The sequence below is a fragment of the Rhinocladiella mackenziei genome (genome assembly GCF_000835555.1).
Source record: "Rhinocladiella mackenziei CBS 650.93 unplaced genomic scaffold supercont1.5, whole genome shotgun sequence".
Classification (NCBI taxonomy): Eukaryota; Fungi; Ascomycota; class Eurotiomycetes; order Chaetothyriales; family Herpotrichiellaceae; genus Rhinocladiella; species Rhinocladiella mackenziei.
The window spans coordinates 2,731,660-2,748,835 of record NW_013550600.1 but is presented as its reverse complement, the minus strand read 5'-3'; the positions used below and the strand labels follow the sequence as shown (position 1 = coordinate 2,748,835).

Genomic DNA, 17,176 nt, shown 5'->3' with positions numbered 1-17,176 from the left:
TCCTAAGCAGCTGATTTAGTTGAGCAGTGTGAGATACAATCACGTGACCTGATGGCTCCTCGCAGTTCACTATATTCTTGGCTTGCCAAGAATAAACGAGTTGTTGGAGTTCCTTGTTCTGTGGTAGTAGAGGCACCACTATTAGAGGTTGTATGGCCGAAGATATCATTCGGTCAAATGAAGAGGACCATATCAGGCACCTAGGCAATTATGGCGGAACCAGGCTAATAGTGCTTTGGCATCGAGGGGAAATAAGGTGGCCAAAAGCGGCGACAACACCTTCCAAATTCGGCGGCAGATTTTCCTTCAACCCGCGTTGTGCTGGAAGTACCCCTGGGTAATAACTGGCTAGCGGTTGGCGACTCCATTGATCATTGCCTTGTCTGCGATTCGCACCAGTCAAAATTGTGGGCAATCACATCATCATGATCAAGCTAGCCTTGTTATCATGCATGGCGACTGGGATCATTGGCTTGGTGGCTGCTACCAAGAGTGTCAAGGTGGTTTGCCCAGGCCATGAGCCACGCAATCTTACGTGGCGTTTTCAAGTTTGTAACGGGAGGATTTACTTTCGGTTAACTCACTGGACAGACACCAGGTCAACGTATAAGGATGTTGGAGAGGTATCTTTGCTACCAATTTGCGGGGGCCGGGTGCTGGGACCATCCTGACGTCAATAGTTGCCACTGGAGTACGACTAGATCAGATAAATACTAGGAGATTTGCCACGGTACAGCAGGTATTGATAGAACCACAGCCACAGTGACGTTCTTCCGTCCTGCTGTTTTGGGGAAGGGATAGACAATTATTCCACAAGACGTGAACTTGAATGATCAATCCCTAGATATCAACATTCACCATCTATGGACATCCCCATTTTCTCTCGCTACTAATTCATACAAAGCCTCCATTCTGACGAAGCGCCAAAACGACAAGTCTTGTGAATTTTTGTTTGGGATTATGCTCTTTTCTTCGGCTCGTTCTACTCTCCGAATTCCATCTTTCTAGAAGCAGAAAACCTGGTCTTCCAGTTTACTCACTGGCCGAGCTTTTTGGTATCCGAGACTCTCTGTCGCTTTCTTCATCGCACTAACCATAGGCGGAGGACCGCAGATGAGGATCTTTATGTCGGGTCCCGGAGGTGGCAGTTTGGACTTGATTATGTCGGCGGTCACGAACCCCACTCCACCATCCCATTTCTCAGGTGGATTGTTCAGGACATAGTACACACTGAAATCAGAGTCCTCCTTATCCAGAGCATCGAGTTGGTCTTTCAATAGGATATCTTCCGGGTTGACATTGGCGAAAATCAAGTCGACCTTGGTGGTATCCTTTCCACCACTCTTCGGTCGTCCCCGATTGATTGCGCGGATGATCTGAAGCATGGGTGTGATTCCTGTTCCACCAGCAATCATCCCGATGCGCCTGCAAAGGTTGGGGGTATAAACCATAGCTCCTTTGGGACCACGAACTTTCATGGTATCTCCAACTTTCAAGGTGGTCATGTGCGCACTGATGTTGCCTTGAGGGTAAGCCTTGATCATAAGATCGAAGAATCCCTTGTCTTCATCTGAAGAAATTGGGGTGTATGATCGAACCACCTCTTTATCTGCACCCTTGGGGGTTGCTGCCAGAGACATATGTTGTCCAATCGGCAGGCCGAGGACGTCATCCGGTCGAGGGAGGCCAAAGCGATAAATTGCGACATTGTGCGAGGTTTTGGTGATTTGAGTGAGAGGAAATTCTTGGAATCTATCGGGCTTCAAGACTTTTCTCGATTCTGTGAAGAAGGAAAAAAGTCAATTGTATGTCACGCCACTTTGCGGTCAGGGTCACTCACGTCCACGTAAAGCGATCTTGGTGCCTCCTAAGACCGCAGCAATGACAACGGCATAAGGGAGCCATTCGGTCTTAACAATGCCGATTCCAACAATCAAGAGGGCAGAGGGGATGAAGACCCCGTTAATGTTGGCCTGGGAAAATATTGGGTTCCTGCGAATTGAGAATTGGATGAGCACACACTCGGAGAGTGGAGGGGGGGAAAATCGTACTTACCCCATGACTTTTTGTAAGTCTTTGTTGCGAGGCTCGCTGCTTCACCAGTATCCTCAACGCTCACAGGAGTGCCCCCCAACAGCAATGGAGAGGGAATAGGTGGTGTTCGAAAGTCGCCCGGGAGCTGAAGTCCAAAATATCTATCGGAATTGGGGAACTCTCAAAATCGGCGTGATCCTCTACTGTATGGACAGCTGTACTACGGAGTTAGTACGGCGCGCCAACCAGTGTGTGGGGCTTGCGCCTTGAGCCCATTTTGACTGGGTGGCCATGGTGGGATACTTTTGGTTCCCCCTGTTATTTATTGACCGTATTCGGTGACAAAGCGCGGGAGCCATGCCGAAGCGCGGAAAGTCGAAAAATTCTTTGCTAACTCACCCTTTCCGGTCAACTTAATCCGGAACAAATTGCTACCTACGGAATACCCATCGGCCACCCTTCTTTTCCGTTCGACGTTGCCCGAGTTCATCCGGGTCTAGGGTAACAACAACAGAAACTACTCCGCAACCATGTCTCCAGATCCCGTCGACCACCATACCGCATATCCATTCCAGCTGACAGATGTCGATCGGTCTATCCTGGCCATGACCGACGACCAATTCAGTCCACATACATGGGAAGAACTCAAGCAGATTATTGGTGGGTGCTACTGGCATACATGAAGTATCACCCACTTAGATCAATTCTCTGACCTCACGTAGCTGAGCACAATCTCAGCACTCTCAGGAGACGGCCTTCGGACTTGAGACGGTATATAAAATGGTCTCGCAAGACCAAAACAACATATGGGAGTGTTCCCAACTTTGTGATGACAGAGAGGCTCAAATGGACGCCTCTCCCGTCAACAGACCCTGACGCAGGACCGAAATTCGCCGTGAAAAATCCGCTGCCCTTTGCTGATCCAGCCGATTTCAAAATCTTGCACAATGACTGGCCCTATGGAGTGACTCCTGGCATCAAGCACCTCATTGTCTGGCTGAAGACACGATTGGAGTCGGAGCCAACAAGAGGTGATATGACTCCCAAATCAAGACGGCAAGTCGAGGATTTCATACGGAGCAAATTTGTAGATCGAGTCAAAGACTTGCCCGGTGAGCAACCGAAGGTGATGTGGTTCAAAAATTGGACAGCCTTACAGTCTGTGCCCGGCATGGAGCATGTGCACGTTCTTGTCAGAGATGTTCCGGACAGCATCATTCAGGAATGGACCGACGGTGACCAACCTATGAACGATCAGGATAATTTCGTTCAATATCGACATGGGATTTGAGAATTTTCAATAGAATTGTGCCCGGGTTAATAAATCAATGGGTCAAACACTATGTCACTTCGTGCCGTATCTCATTCCAAATCGCATCGAATACCTGGAAAACAGCCGTAACCCCTTTCAAGGTATTCTCATCGATCTCCATGAATCCGTATCGCTGCTGAATTTTATCGGGGTGCCACCGAACACGCTCGCTCTTGATCACATTTGCAAATGGATCGGTTCCCTCCGTGGGTTCCGCATTCTCTGTACCTTTTCTCACGAAGCGTTCAATCTCCTCTCTCACCACGTCTTTACGCCGGCCCGTCTCAACTGGCCAGGCAATTTTGTTGCGCAGAAAGACTTGCTCAGCGTTATCCTCACATTTTGGCCGATTCCGAGCCAGCGTCTGCAGTTCGTCCCAGCGACGCAAGTAATCTTGCCACAAGGTCTGCCATCTCTTGCGATCTCGTCGGTTTTCCCCTCTTCGTAAACTGGCCTCGATCTGACTCTCAAAGTTACAGTCGTCGTATCGGGCTGATTTCTCTGCCGTCTTCCTTTCTTCCTCTCGTATCCTTTGCTTTTCCTTTGCCCGCTTTCTTCGCTCCTCTTCTTTTGCCGCCTCTGTTCCTTCCCAACTTTTCTCCCACATCTTCCGCCGAACAAATTGAGTATATTCCTCGTCGGTCATGCGTTCCAATTCACCGGTCTCTTCGTCTTCATAGGTATTGGGATAGCTGTGTATTGGCTGGCCGTAGACGCCTTCCCAGAAGGATGCTCCTTCATCATCTCCGAGCGCATCGAAGAGTGACTCTCGAAATGCCTGTTCTGGAGAGAGATAGCTCGGCGTTGGGTTATGTGGATCGTGCTCCGAAGATCTATGGCGTTTCCTGTATCGGCGGGAAGAGTCATCATGTCTTCGTCGTTTATGGCCTCTCGAGTCATGGTCACAGTCGTGAAGAGAGCCGCCTGCGCTTTTGGATTTGAAGCGGAAACGGTTGGATCGCTTTTTCTCCTTGCCACATTCTCCCAAAGTTTCCGGCTCTGCCGCAGAATTTGACTCTTCTGACATGTTTAGGGGGACGGGATGGCATTATTCCTGGCTAGCAAGAGCCAGCGAGCCAGAATGCGGTGGGAGGCCACACAAGGCTAGGTTAACCAGTGGAGAAAAATTGACTTGGTGCACGTGCCAAGGCTAGGCATGCCAGTTTTGACTCCAACTGAGCAAATGAGGCGATGAGAAAAAGGTATGACTCTTCAAGCAAACAATGACCTTGCGCCCCGGTTACTCTTGCAGTCAGCACTTCTTCGCCATTTCCCCAAAAATATTTTCTGAAAGAGTGAACCGCGCGATCGGCTTCGCAAATTCACTCATTTGGCCTCAAGTCCCTTCGCCTTACGGGAAAATTGCATTGAGATCGGCAACGAGGTTTGTAGATCATCAACACAAACATTGGTCGACCGCTTCGGCACCACAGTACAAGATGGCTGGGGGAATCAGCGAGAAAGCGTCAGCGTTAACTCTGGAGGAGATGGGAAAAGCGAAAAATCCGGTTGACTTCTACCGACAGTACATTGCGGAGAGACTGGCGCCGATTGTGAACCGAAAAGATACCGAACTGGTACCACTGCTACAATGGACAGCAACTCTAGACAAGGGAGACCTCATGTTACCAGTTCCTGCTCTACGAGTCAAGGGTAAACCTCCTCAAGACCAGGCCAGAGAGATTGTTGACGCGTTTCCCAAGACTGACGATACCGTTGTGACGGCCTCACAAGCTGGTCCGTTTGTACAGTTCTTTTTTAAGCCGGATCATCTTGTTAAGCTTGTTATTCCGGAGATTCTCACCTCGACCAAGGCGTATGGATCCAATCCCACCCCCGGCCTCAAGGATCCCTCGGATCTTTCCACAGGCCAAAAGAAGGTCATTGTGGAATTTTCATCCCCCAATATTGCCAAAGAGTTCCATGCTGGCCATCTTCGAAGTACCATCATTGGCGGTTTTCTGGCAAAGCTCTTCGCCACCATGGGCTGGGAGGTCTTGAAGATGAATTACTTGGGTGACTGGGGCAAGCAATACGGTCTATTGGCCAATGGCTTCAAGCAATTTGGAAGCCAAGAAGAATTGGACAAGAACTCGATCGCGCATCTATTCCAGGTCTATGTGAAGATCAGCAAGATCAAGAGCGAGCAAGATGGACCGATCAACGAGCTGAAGAAGGAAATCAAAGAGAAGAAAGCCAAGGGCGAAGATGTGACTGCGCTAGAACAGAGGCTGGCCCCTTTAGTCGAGGCGAGTGAAGACGAAAAGGCCCGAAAATACTTCAAGAGTATGGAAGACGGCGACGAAGAGGCGCTCTCGTTGTGGCGGAAATTCCGAGACATGAGTATTCAGAAATACCAGAAGACATACGCGCGATTAAACATTGAATTTGACGTCTACTCGGGAGAATCGCAAGTAAAGGCCGAAAACATCAAGAAAGTTCTTGACAGTCTGATGGCGCAAAAAATTGCGGAAGAGTCCGAAGGGGCCATCTTGATCGATTTCAGCAAACACGGGGCAAAGAAACTCAACAAAGCCATCATCGTCCGGAAAGACGGGACGCCGTTGTATCTCACTCGAGATTTGGCCGCCATCCTGGAGCGACATGACACGTATCATTTCGACAAGATGATCTACGTGATCGCAGATCAACAGAATGAACACGTGGCACAGTTGTTCAAAACGACCGAGATCAGTGGGCACAAAGATGTGGCCGACAAATGCGAGCACATCTCTTTCGGCATGGTCAAAGGCATGAGCACCCGAAAAGGTACGGTCAAGTTTTTGGACGATGTGATCCAATCAGTCAAGGATGTCATGCTCGAGGTGATGAAGAAGAATCAACAGAAATACGAACAGCTGGATGACCCTGATGCCGTGGCTGATGTCCTTGCAATCACTGCGATCATGGTGCAGGATTTGACGGGCAAAGTTCGCAACGGGTACGAATTCAACATCAACCAGATGACGGCATTCGAGGGTGATACAGGACCATACTTGCAGTACGCCCACGCGCGATTGTGTTCGATTGAACGAAAGGCCAATGCAGATTTGAGTGCCTTGGGTTCCGCGGACCTCTCATTGTTGAGGGAACCCCACGCTGTCAACTTGGCTCGGTCGTTGGCGCAGTACCCCGATGTTGTCATGAATACCCTCAAGACACGCGAACCAGCGACAGTGCTGACTTATCTATTCAAAATGGCCCATGCCTTAAGCTCAAGTTACGACCAGTTACAAGTTGTGGGGAGCGAGCCGGAGCTGCAGAAGGCTCGTTTGGCATTGTACGAGGCTGCCCGACAAGTCTTGTGGAATGGGATGACTTTGCTCGGTCTATCCCCGGTGGAGCGGATGTGATGTCTAACCCGACGAGTGTTCCAATAGGAATGGTTCAGCATTTTAGCGGGGGGGTCCGGGACGCCATTGCTGGAGGGGGAAAAACAAAATAAATAGGTCGCTTGATTCCCATGTCCGACTTATCACGGAGTTTGGAACTTCATTTACAGGAAAGGACCACCACGACAACGGAAGGAAGAAGGCGGCGGGCGGGCGCACCTTGTAGATCCGAGGGTTGATAGAAGAGATCAGGCTGGTGAATTACAGGGCTACTTGCAAGAGTTGGTCCAAGGCTTGTTGTAGGTCAGAGCTGATGATGCAATTCCTTCCCTTTTTCGAGGCTGAAGGTGGTTGTACTACGTATGCAGATGTTCAAAGCCCAGGGTACCTTTCGCTAGTCAGGGCAGATTTGCTCCCCAGGATGGCAGCGGGTTGGGCAGCCATGCCGTCCGCTCCATCATTGCCACTACCGGGCGGGATCTGGAGGGGTAGGTCTGTTTTGTTTTTCTCCTTCGGAGGCGATAGATACGTGGTATTCGGGCTGATGTGGAGGTTGGATTGTATTGGGCCAGGAGACCATCGTCCTCTCTCGGGCAGAGCAGCAGCACATCCCCCAGTGGAGGGGCAACGCTCTGGGCTGGGGTGGGGGTGAGTGAGGACAGCCATCGCTGAGCAAAGTGTTCATCGTCCATCATCTCGAACGGAGAGGACTCTGAACCAGCCAGCGTTATCTGCATGTAGGCTCCCCGCGTTTTCTGCTGCTGGTCCAACAAGCTCCTGTCCGCTGTTGTACAGTATCACGTTGCCATCCCCATCCGACCCGTACTCCACGTTTTGTGACACCTGGAGTAGGCTGGAGGGCTCAGGCAGATGCAGAATGCAGATGCACTGCAGCACTTGCCCATGTTTGTTTGTTGTTTGTCGACTGTCAAGCCTCAGATTGGCAGCTTCGGCGTCGATGGTCAGTTCCTGCTGACGCCGAGCGGTGATTGAGGCACCATAGACAGGCCACAGGAGGGTGAAGGGCGAAGATGACCACCGAGAACGTAGTGTCAGAGAGCGGTGGATTTCATTCGTCGAGTGGATATTGTTGTCTGGCATGCCAGCAATAAACTAGCGATCACTTGCGAAGATGCAGAGGTTGGGCTGCGATTTTCTTATCCTCCATTCAGAACGCAGCGAGACGCAACCATAAACCACCCAAAACCGCCGAACAGCCTACCAACTCGTGCACATCACGCAACTAATGCTCCATTGAACTCCAGGTTGGCCGTCTGTACACACGCTCCGGGTTTCTCTCTCTCTCTCTCTCTCTTTTTCCGCGCGCCATTTTCGACCGTGGCAACCTAGCAAGGCATGGGAAGCCTGGAAATCCCCCTTGATGGATTGACGAGTTGCTGCCTCCGACTCCTGTTCGTCATCCTGCAGTCACCAGCCATTCAGTTTGAATCAACTCTCCAGGCATCCTGCTGGTTGCTTCCTCTCACCTTGTCGACCCTCGCCGTTCCTCGCTCTCTGCGTCGCCAGCCTAGAACCATGCATAGTGGGGTTTGATGAGAATGACTCCTATCAAAAGAAATCCAAGCACAAAGGCCATCGATTCTTTCTTCCCCTCCTTCAATCCCGCCGTCTATATCGAGGTTCACAGTGGCATTGACATTTTTCTCGTTCTCATTTCTCTCATATAGTGGGTGGCATCCCTCGATCCTTTGCAAGCCTCTGCAGCCTTCCTTTCGTTTTGACACGCGCGCCTCCAAACGAGCAAATCAAATCCGCCCGCCACTACAGCTTCGCTCTGAATTGATATTCAGTTGCTTTACATCCTGCTTTGGCTTCTCGTCCGCAGGCAAAAAGGGCTAATCCGCAGTGTCCCGTACCACCGGAAGTGTGCAGCGCATCTAAAGCATCTGTCACCACGTTGAAAGTGGAACAAAATCTACGGCGGCACCAAAGCTGTAGCCAGAAACCCGTCAAAGCTCCAGAGCAAGGTGGAGTGAGTGGTAGGGTGATCGAGAAAAAGGGTATTCGGAATGGCCCCCCACCAACACGAACGGGAGTGAGAAACTCGGAACAAAAAAGAGATCAATTCACCGGGCCAAAAACGTCCCCCAGAAAGGCCGACTCAAGAGTTCTGTTATTCTCAGCAACACATTTGGACCGCCACAATCTCCCTAGCACGAGCCGTTTAGCGACAAAGCCGCTGCCGACGGTCTCCAGGGATATATCCGCCGCTAATTCGTGGAGCGACCTGTGCCAATACCTCTCTCGGGTATCCCGGTCACTCCACACTTTCACATTTTCCCATCATCACAATCCATCGCTGGTGTTAACAGCTTCTCCTTTCACCCGGTGTCGAATCACTTGACGATATCCCTCCTTGTGTCTTGTCCTTGTTGCTACCGCTTCCATGCCCGGGAGCGAACGTCGTCGTCCCCGAGCAGCCACATGCGAGGATTGGGATGAGGTGACTCAGCAGGCCCTCCCAGGCTCGAAGACCACTGCCAATGTCGCCATCAAACGATCTCAGCAAGAATTAATTGCCAAGCAAGACTCCCAAAACGTTCGCCATGATGGTGTTGATTCAGGCTACGCCAGCCGAGCGGATACCCTAATCAGCGAATCTACTAATACGAGTCGGCGAAAAATGCCGGGCTTGAAGCTCGACACTGCTGCAATTCCTGAGAGAGAGCGACAACCTTATCACCTCCCCCAAACTCCTCCATTGAAGTCACGCCGTCAGTCCTCATCTCAGGCCAAAGACCCAGCACCCGAACAACGATCTGTCAGGACCAAGACGATCGTGCATGAACGTGGCTCTTGCTGGGTCTGCGATCAGTACGGAAAGCATATCGACATTACAAAGGAAATGTCACGGGCATCTAGCGTAGCTCCTCCGCCTCCTTCTCCCACAGCCACCAGGCAGGCTGCACCAAAAAGTGCAAAGGACGATGACGCTTTGCCTATCAAGTCAAGACGGTCATCTTCTGGCCGCCAACCGAGACCCTTGAGCATGATTCCGAATGGAGCTGTGCCTCTACAGTACATCAATCAAGCGGTTTATGGCCCCCCAGTGGTGTCAGCGCCCGGATGGGCCACTCCTGTCACACCGTCGATGCCGTACAGCCCCGTGTCCTATTCATATGCTCCTCCTGGGGCCCTGCCGACTCATTCATTCGCGCCTTATCAACCAATGCCTTCTTTTTACGACCAAGCGCCTCCTCCCGAGCCTCGCTCAGCCAAACCAAGTCGACGATCAAGCCCCGTCCCCAAATCAAGTGCTTATGGCGATCCAGTTATCCGACAAGGCCATCATGAGCCAGGAATGGCAAGCCTGGAAAGAGTCTCCTCAAAAGAGAACCGACCTACGCCGCCATCTCAAAAGTCCGCCCGGAGCACTAATAACGATCGTGCCATCATGCCACCACCACCAAAACCTAATCCATCTGAGATCATTCTGGCTCGGAGGCCAAGCAATCGAAGGTCCAAGGCGTATTATCCTCAGGAAATACTTCCTCGAGAGCCGTTATCATACGAACCAGATCGATTCGATGAGGAAGACATTGAATATCGAGAATCTCGTGCTCCTCCTTCTACTCTCCGTGGACGAAAAGAGTCTGCTTCTCGCCCACCTACGTCGTACCGAGCGCCGGCTATCATCGAAAACCGCGATCGACCCACCTTACCAAAGAAATCGGTCTCCTATTCTACACCAACTGCTACGACTAAGGTTGCATCATCTAAACCAGGCCATGCTTCTCGCCGCACGATCCTCCCGTCGGTGCCACTAGAACAAAAGGAGGCTGAGGTCGAAGAGTACCAGAAGCAAACCAACAATGCCTCTAACGACCTAACTGTCGAAGCGCTTCGTGATTTCAATCATCGCAACTCGAGCTCAAGGTCTGAAACGGGGAGCAGCTATAGCGTCAAAAGTCGGCAGTCCTCATCTAAAGATTCATCTGGACGCGGAAGAAGCCACACGAGACTTACGAAGACTAACATTACTCTTCCTTCCGGTGTCAGCATGAGTATTCCTGGCGGTGTCAGCATGAATATTCCCACAGATTATATGTCCAAGGACGGTCGACCCCTCAGTATCAACTTTGGAGGCCTTGTTCTGTCAGTTGGTACAGAAGAGAAAGATTCAGTTGAAGGAATCAAAGAACAAAAGAAGACCGAGCGAGCTTCCAGCGTCACAAGCCGTACCTCGAAGAAAAGTGTCTCGAGCAGTGTCATCTCCAACCGGGATAAGGATCGCGATCGTGAGGTTTCAGGGCAATCATCTAGACGACCTTCCCAGTCATCCAGGAGAGCTTCCTATGTGGAAGAGCGGGCTCCCGCTGTGAAAACGAGTGGTCAAAATAGTCGAGCTCCAAGTGTAAATGGGCGCAGCTATGAGTATACTAGTCGCCAGAGCATCGATTATAGCAAAGGATTCGATGAAGCCGTCTACGGCGCTTGAAAGGAGGATTCCGGATACGTTCTTACGCATTTTATTGCGCTACATGGAGGCATTTTGAGCAACGGTGCTTCCTCTCTGAGGCATCTTTGTCTGTTTTCTAACGTGTCCTTTCTGCAAGCACTGTTTTTTTTTTTTTTTTTTTTTCCCTTCCCCTTGATGCCATGGCAAACGATCTCATTTGTTTGGACCATATTTGAGCTTCGATCTGCTCTCCCTCAAGCGGATTGCTTCAATGGACGATGCTGTCGATGCTTGTGCCGCTCTCAGTACGTTTTCCGGCTTGGATGTTTGCAAATCCCTTCTCTGAGCAACCAAAAAAAAAAAAAAAAAAAAAAAACCGAATTTCCAAAAAGCTCACAGAAAAGTTTTCTTGATACCCCCATCTGTCAGGCGATATTCTTGAGTTTTTGTTTGAAACGACAAAAAAGCAACTCCTGAGCAGAAAAGGGCTGGAAGGAATGATTGAATTTTCGGTTATTCTCGAGAGGATGAAAATTCTGGATGGTATTCGATTACCAAAAATGAAAACAGAGAGCGGCTTTTGATTTTATTTATTTATTTACATTTTATTTTTATTTTTTTCCAAGAATTATGTGTTTGGATGATTCGTTTGGACAGACGATTAGCAGGTTTTTGTATGAGTTTATTTCTTCGATTCTGGACTCAGGATTCTTTGGAAGTCTCTGGGATGTGCAGTGACAAGATGGGGGTTGACTCTGCCGGCCAGATCAATCAATGGGAAATGGTTGTGGGTTGGTTATGCTCGATGCTGAATGTACCGGGCTTCCCGGCTCACCTCATGCGTCTGATGTGGAGGACAACTGACAAGGTGGAAATTGGCGCTCTTTTACGAGGTGAATTTAACATTTCGACGGTTGGAGGACGATGTTACGAGTATTCACGACAGTATATGATATCATTATGCATGAATGATGGTTGAGCTCGCTCGCTTGGATGTGTCCCGAACGAGATTGCTTGCTGGGAGGACATGGGACCCTTTCCTGCGGCGTAGGATCTATTTGCTGTGATATTCTATTATTCATGCCATTCATCTGCATGACAATGGAACAATGCAAGCCATAGATAGCTCGCTGCCTGCTCAAGAACGCTTTTTCAGGAAAGACTTCAATTGATTCTAATCCTTGCTCTTCATGTCCGTTCAAGTCATTTCCCTGGCGTTTTATCTTTCCTTACCCACTGATCGGTTGAGATTTAGTATCGGGTATTTTGTAATTCATGTCATCGTTACTCTTCACTGCTCGTTCATGGTGGTTCTTCTCTGGATTGTTTTCCTGCTTCCCGCACAAAAGATGCAAATTTTCGGGCAGGCTCGGCAGTATCTTTCGCTCTTATTGCTGCTCCATCGTCTGTGGTCACCGAAAATGAATCCCTTCCAAATTGAAGTTCCACAATAACTTCAGAAAATCGCCTTCTTCGCTCATCCGTGCCCGTTTGTCCGCGAGGTGTGTCTTGTCTTCCAGTACGGATCGAACCTTTTCGCGCACCAGGTCAGTAATCTTGGATCGCTTCTTCCGGCTCGAACCGGGACCTTTTGACATGCTCTTGAGCATGGGTGATTGGTTGTCCTGGAAGAAAGAGGGGAGCTCGTCTTCATCGTCGTCAACGTCCATGAAGCCGTCCCATTCTCCTTCGTCTGCGTTGTCTGCAACGTGCGTGTTTTCAAATTCCATCAAGGCTGAGTCATCTGCAGGGCCGTCGTCAATGGGGATATCGTTCTGTGCGCACCACGTTCTATAATTCGCTTCGAGAAGATTCATGACACTCGTCGTTCCTAGGAAGTTCGCCCGTAACGTTTTATTTTTCCGCACGAAACAGATCCGTAGAAGTCCGTCCCACTCTTCATACGAGATATTCGGTCTGGGATTCTTGGGGACAAGGCGCACCACACTGCTTTCCACGGCCGGAGGAGGTTTGAAATTATTCTTGCCCACCTTCATGATATGATCGATCTTCGCCCACATCTGAGCGTTGACGCTGAGTCGGCTGTACAGTTTGTCGCCCGGCCTGGCGAACAGGCGCATCGCGAATTCACGCTGAAACATCAATATGCACACCCTCGGCGCGGGGTTCGTGGCCAGCAACTTGAATGTCAACGGGCTCGAAATCTGATACGGTGTGTTGCTAATGCAGACATCGAAGTACGGCAGCTCCGTCTTGATCACATCTCCTAGCACCACTTCTAGTCTTTTGCCCTGCGGTGTTCCCTGGACTCGTTTCGTTACCTCTGCAGCCATGCGCGGATCCAGTTCGACCGCCACACACTTCTTTGCTTTCTCGAGGATTTTCACCGTCAGGTTCCCGCTTCCAGGACCAACTTCTAGTACAACGTCTGACTGTTTCAGATCCGCCTTGTCCACGATCGCTTGGGCAACCCCTGGGTTTTTCAGGACGTGCTGTCCTATGTCTGTGTTCATCTTGAATATAGCATTCGAAGCCACCGTCGCGGATTTCGAATAGGGCGAGGAAGAGGCTGCGCCAGAGCGCTTTTTAGGGTGTTGCTTCGGCATTCTAGGTTCCTTTTTTGAATTAGGTCCAGGTTATGGCGGTTCCAGTGGAGATAACGCCCTCTACCGTCCTCTACCGTAGGCGAAGACGTTGGTGGAGTGAAGCATAAGGATTGAACATTTTTTTGGCGGTGAAAACCGGCAGAATTTATTTTTTTGGCCGTGGGGAAATTTGTGACCCCATCTACCTGTACGCAGTTCACATCTTCTTCATCCTTTCTTGTTCCGTCTTTGTCGAGGTCGCGAACTGTCCGCCACCATGGCTTCGCGACGAGACTTTCTCAACCAACAAGCGCCCGAAAACTACGTCGCTGGTCTCGGCAGAGGCGCCACAGGTTTTACAACTCGATCCGATTTGGGTCCTGCTCGAGAAGGACCTAGCGCCGAACAGATCCAAGAAGCACTCGCGAGACGCGCTCAACAATTAGGTGCTGCTCCTCCTACGGCCTACGGTGCTATCGACAAACGGGGACAGGAACAAGAGGAAGACGACGATGAGAGATTTCAAGATCCCGACAACGAATCCGGCCTGTTTGCCTCTGGACATTATGACGAAAATGACGACGAGGCGGATCGGATATTCCAGAGTGTCGACGAAAAGATGGGCAGGAAGCGCAAAAGACCAAGGTTAGTTTACTCCCCTGCATACACAAGTCCCTCATATTATTCTCCCCTTCCCCCAACCCCCCCTCTTCTTTCCCTATTCAAAGAAACTTGTGGTTTATCTTTTCCGCTCGTGCTTGAACAGATTACCGACATAATTCCTTGGCCGTTCTCTAGGGAAGCTCGCGAAAAGGAAGAAGAAGAAGAATACAAGCGTAAAAATCCCACTGTTCAACAACAATTCGCCGACCTGAAGAGACCTCTGGCCACGATTTCGGACGAAGAATGGGCGAATCTTCCGGACCCCGGTGATCTGACTGGCAAGAATCGGAGATCGAAACAGAATCTAAGACAGCGTTTCTATGCAGTTCCCGACAGCGTTTTAGCAGGAGCAAGGGATGCGACAGAGTTTCAGACCAGCGTCCAAGATGATGGTGTCGAATCGTCGGTGAGTGTAGATAACAAAGATGGAACAATGACCAATTTTGCCGATATCGGGGCTGCGAGAGATAAAGTGTTGAAAGCCAGATTGGATCGAGCAGCACAGGCGGATGCCGGCACCGGCTCCGCTTCGACGATCGATCCTAAAGGGTATTTGACGAGTCTCGCAACTTCGGAGTTGAAGGCGATCGAGGTGGATGTCGGTGACATCAATCGTGTGAGAGTGTTGCTCGAGTCACTTATTAAGACAAATCCAAAACATGCGCCCGGGTGGATCGCCATTGCTCGATTGGAGGAAGTGGCCGGTAAAATAGTCACGGCAAGAAAATTGATGGCTCAAGGATGTGAACAATGTCCGAAGAGCGAAGATGCGTGGCTCGAGAACATTCGCCTGAACGACAGTCATAACGCGAAAATTATTGCCGCAAACGCCATCAAGAACAATGAACGATCGACGAGATTATGGATTGAGGCCATGAAGCTTGAGTCAGATCCTCGGGCGAAGAAGCGAGTGCTACGACAAGCGATCGATCATATACCGCAATCTGTAGCTATATGGAAGGAAGCTGTCAATCTGGAAGAGGACCCGGAAGACGCCAAATTGCTGCTTGCAAAGGCGACAGAAATCATCCCTCTGTCCGTCGAACTATGGCTTGCGTTGGCTCGACTTGAATCTCCCGAAAACGCACAGGCGGTTCTCAACAAAGCTAGAAAAGCGGTCCCGACAAGCCACGAGATCTGGATTGCTGCGGCGAGATTACAAGAACAGATGGGTAACGCCAACAAGGTCAATATCATGAATCGTGCTGTCAAGGCGCTCGCCAAAGAGGGCGCCATGCTCAAACGTGAAGAATGGATCACCGAGGCTGAGAAGTGCGAAGAAGAAGGTGCAGTATTGACTTGCGGCGCCATTATTCGAGAAACGCTTGGTTGGTCACTCGATGAGGATGATGACCGGAAAGAAGTTTTCAAAGATGATGCGAGCGCAAGCATCGGGCGAGGAAAATACGAGACGGCCAGGGCCATCTATGCGTATGCCCTGCGAATCTTCCCCACCAGCAAATCCTTGTGGACCGCCGCGGCGGACCTTGAAAGGAACCACGGCACTAAAGAAGCTCTTTGGCAGCTTCTGGAGAAGGCTGTCGAAGCATGTCCTCAGTCTGAAGTTCTGTGGCTGCAACTTGCCCGAGAAAAATGGCACGCTGGTGAAGTGGACGATGCTCGTCGCGTCTTGGCCAAGGCATTCAATCAAAATCCTAACAATGAAGAAATCTGGCTGGCAGCTGTCAAGTTAGAGGCGGATGCCAAACAGGTCGATCAAGCACGCGAGCTCTTGGCCACTGCCAGACAGGAAGCGCCAACAGAACGAGTGTGGTACAAGAGCGCAGCATATGAGAGACAGCTGGGTAACATTGACATTGCTTTGGATTTGGTTCTTCAAGGTCTTACGTCTACCGTGGTCAACAAGAAAGAAACACGGTTCCCTCGAAGCGCTAAGTTGTGGATGATGAAAGGTCAAATTTACGAAGACAAGGGCATGATACCGCAAGCTCGGGAGGCTTATTCTCAGGGCACGAGGTCATGTCCCAAGTCCGCGTCGCTGTGGCTTCTCGCAGCGAGACTTGAATTGAAGGAGGGCGTTATCATCAAGGCAAGATCCGTTCTTGACAGAGCACGACTGCAGAACCCGAAGAATGCCGAGTTGTGGGCAGAGAGTGTCAGAGTTGAGCTCCAAGCCAAGCCACCCAATGTTCAGCAAGCGAAGATATTAATGTCCAAAGCATTACAAGAATGCCCTAAGTCTGGACTCCTCTGGTCAGAAAATATCTGGCATTTGCAACCCAGAACACAACGCAAACCACTCAGTTTAGAGGCAATCAAGGCCGTGGATAACGACCCGATATTGTTCGTCACCGTCGCGAGGATATTCTGGAGTGAGCGAAGATTGGACAAGGCGATGAGCTGGTTTGAGAAAGCCATTGTGCTTGACAGCGATCTTGGAGACACTTGGGCATGGTATTTGAAGTTTTTGACGCAACATGGCACGGACGTGAGTGATTCGCTTTCCCCAAACCAGGTTCGAGCCCCCGACTAACAATACTCTCTGCGCAGGAAAAACGAGAAGACGTCATTGCAAAATGTGTTGCTAGTGAGCCCAAGCATGGAGAAGTTTGGCAGAGGGTCAGGAAGGATCCTAGGAATGCATATCTCAGTACCAGAGAGGTGCTGAAGGTGGTTATGAGTCAGCTGCAATCGAAGGAACCTATGAATTAGTGGCCCGGCTTGGGAAACGGGGACTTTGTTACGGTTACATTCCAATTATCGAGTCCTCCCAATTCATGACGCCAAGCCTCTCGCAGAAGACATGAACTAACTAGAACAATCTGCAGGGGGTGGCCGCTTTACTTGTAAACGAATGTAGTTTAGCGTAGCCCAGAGGCCTTGGCAGAAGTCATTTCGTTATCACGTG

General features: G+C 50.3%; 7 protein-coding genes across 7 annotated transcripts; 4 read left to right on the top strand and 3 right to left on the bottom strand.

Moving 5' to 3' along the window:
* Positions 1–1,004: 1,004 nt before the first annotated feature.
* On the bottom strand, positions 1,005–2,060 carry Z518_07479 (NADH-cytochrome b5 reductase 1; the record flags this gene model as incomplete). Its single annotated transcript, XM_013415608.1, has 3 exons — positions 1,005–1,780; positions 1,841–1,992; positions 2,056–2,060. 3 exons carry the CDS (start codon positions 2,058–2,060, stop codon positions 1,005–1,007), a joined length of 933 nt encoding a protein of 310 aa, XP_013271062.1.
* A 504-nt stretch (positions 2,061–2,564) lies between these two features.
* On the top strand, positions 2,565–3,325 carry Z518_07478 (uncharacterized protein; the record flags this gene model as incomplete). The annotated part of the gene is made up of 2 exons (XM_013415607.1): positions 2,565–2,694; positions 2,757–3,325. 2 exons carry the CDS (start codon positions 2,565–2,567, stop codon positions 3,323–3,325), a joined length of 699 nt encoding a protein of 232 aa, XP_013271061.1.
* Positions 3,326–3,374: 49 nt separating this feature from the next.
* On the bottom strand, positions 3,375–4,373 carry Z518_07477 (uncharacterized protein; the record flags this gene model as incomplete). Its single annotated transcript, XM_013415606.1, has 1 exon — positions 3,375–4,373. One exon carries the CDS (start codon positions 4,371–4,373, stop codon positions 3,375–3,377), a length of 999 nt encoding a protein of 332 aa, XP_013271060.1.
* Positions 4,374–4,785: 412 nt separating this feature from the next.
* On the top strand, positions 4,786–6,699 carry Z518_07476 (arginine-tRNA ligase; the record flags this gene model as incomplete). Its single annotated transcript, XM_013415605.1, has 1 exon — positions 4,786–6,699. One exon carries the CDS (start codon positions 4,786–4,788, stop codon positions 6,697–6,699), a length of 1,914 nt encoding a protein of 637 aa, XP_013271059.1.
* A 2,386-nt stretch (positions 6,700–9,085) lies between these two features.
* Z518_07475 (uncharacterized protein) lies at positions 9,086–11,137 on the top strand (the record flags this gene model as incomplete). Its single annotated transcript, XM_013415604.1, has 1 exon — positions 9,086–11,137. One exon carries the CDS (start codon positions 9,086–9,088, stop codon positions 11,135–11,137), a length of 2,052 nt encoding a protein of 683 aa, XP_013271058.1.
* A 1,373-nt stretch (positions 11,138–12,510) lies between these two features.
* Z518_07474 (dimethyladenosine transferase) lies at positions 12,511–13,665 on the bottom strand (the record flags this gene model as incomplete). The annotated part of the gene is made up of 1 exon (XM_013415603.1): positions 12,511–13,665. The coding sequence occupies one exon, from the start codon at positions 13,663–13,665 to the stop codon at positions 12,511–12,513; it is 1,155 nt and encodes a 384-aa protein (XP_013271057.1).
* A 256-nt stretch (positions 13,666–13,921) lies between these two features.
* On the top strand, positions 13,922–16,980 carry Z518_07473 (uncharacterized protein; the record flags this gene model as incomplete). The annotated part of the gene is made up of 3 exons (XM_013415602.1): positions 13,922–14,289; positions 14,443–16,756; positions 16,819–16,980. 3 exons carry the CDS (start codon positions 13,922–13,924, stop codon positions 16,978–16,980), a joined length of 2,844 nt encoding a protein of 947 aa, XP_013271056.1.
* Positions 16,981–17,176: the final 196 nt, after the last annotated feature.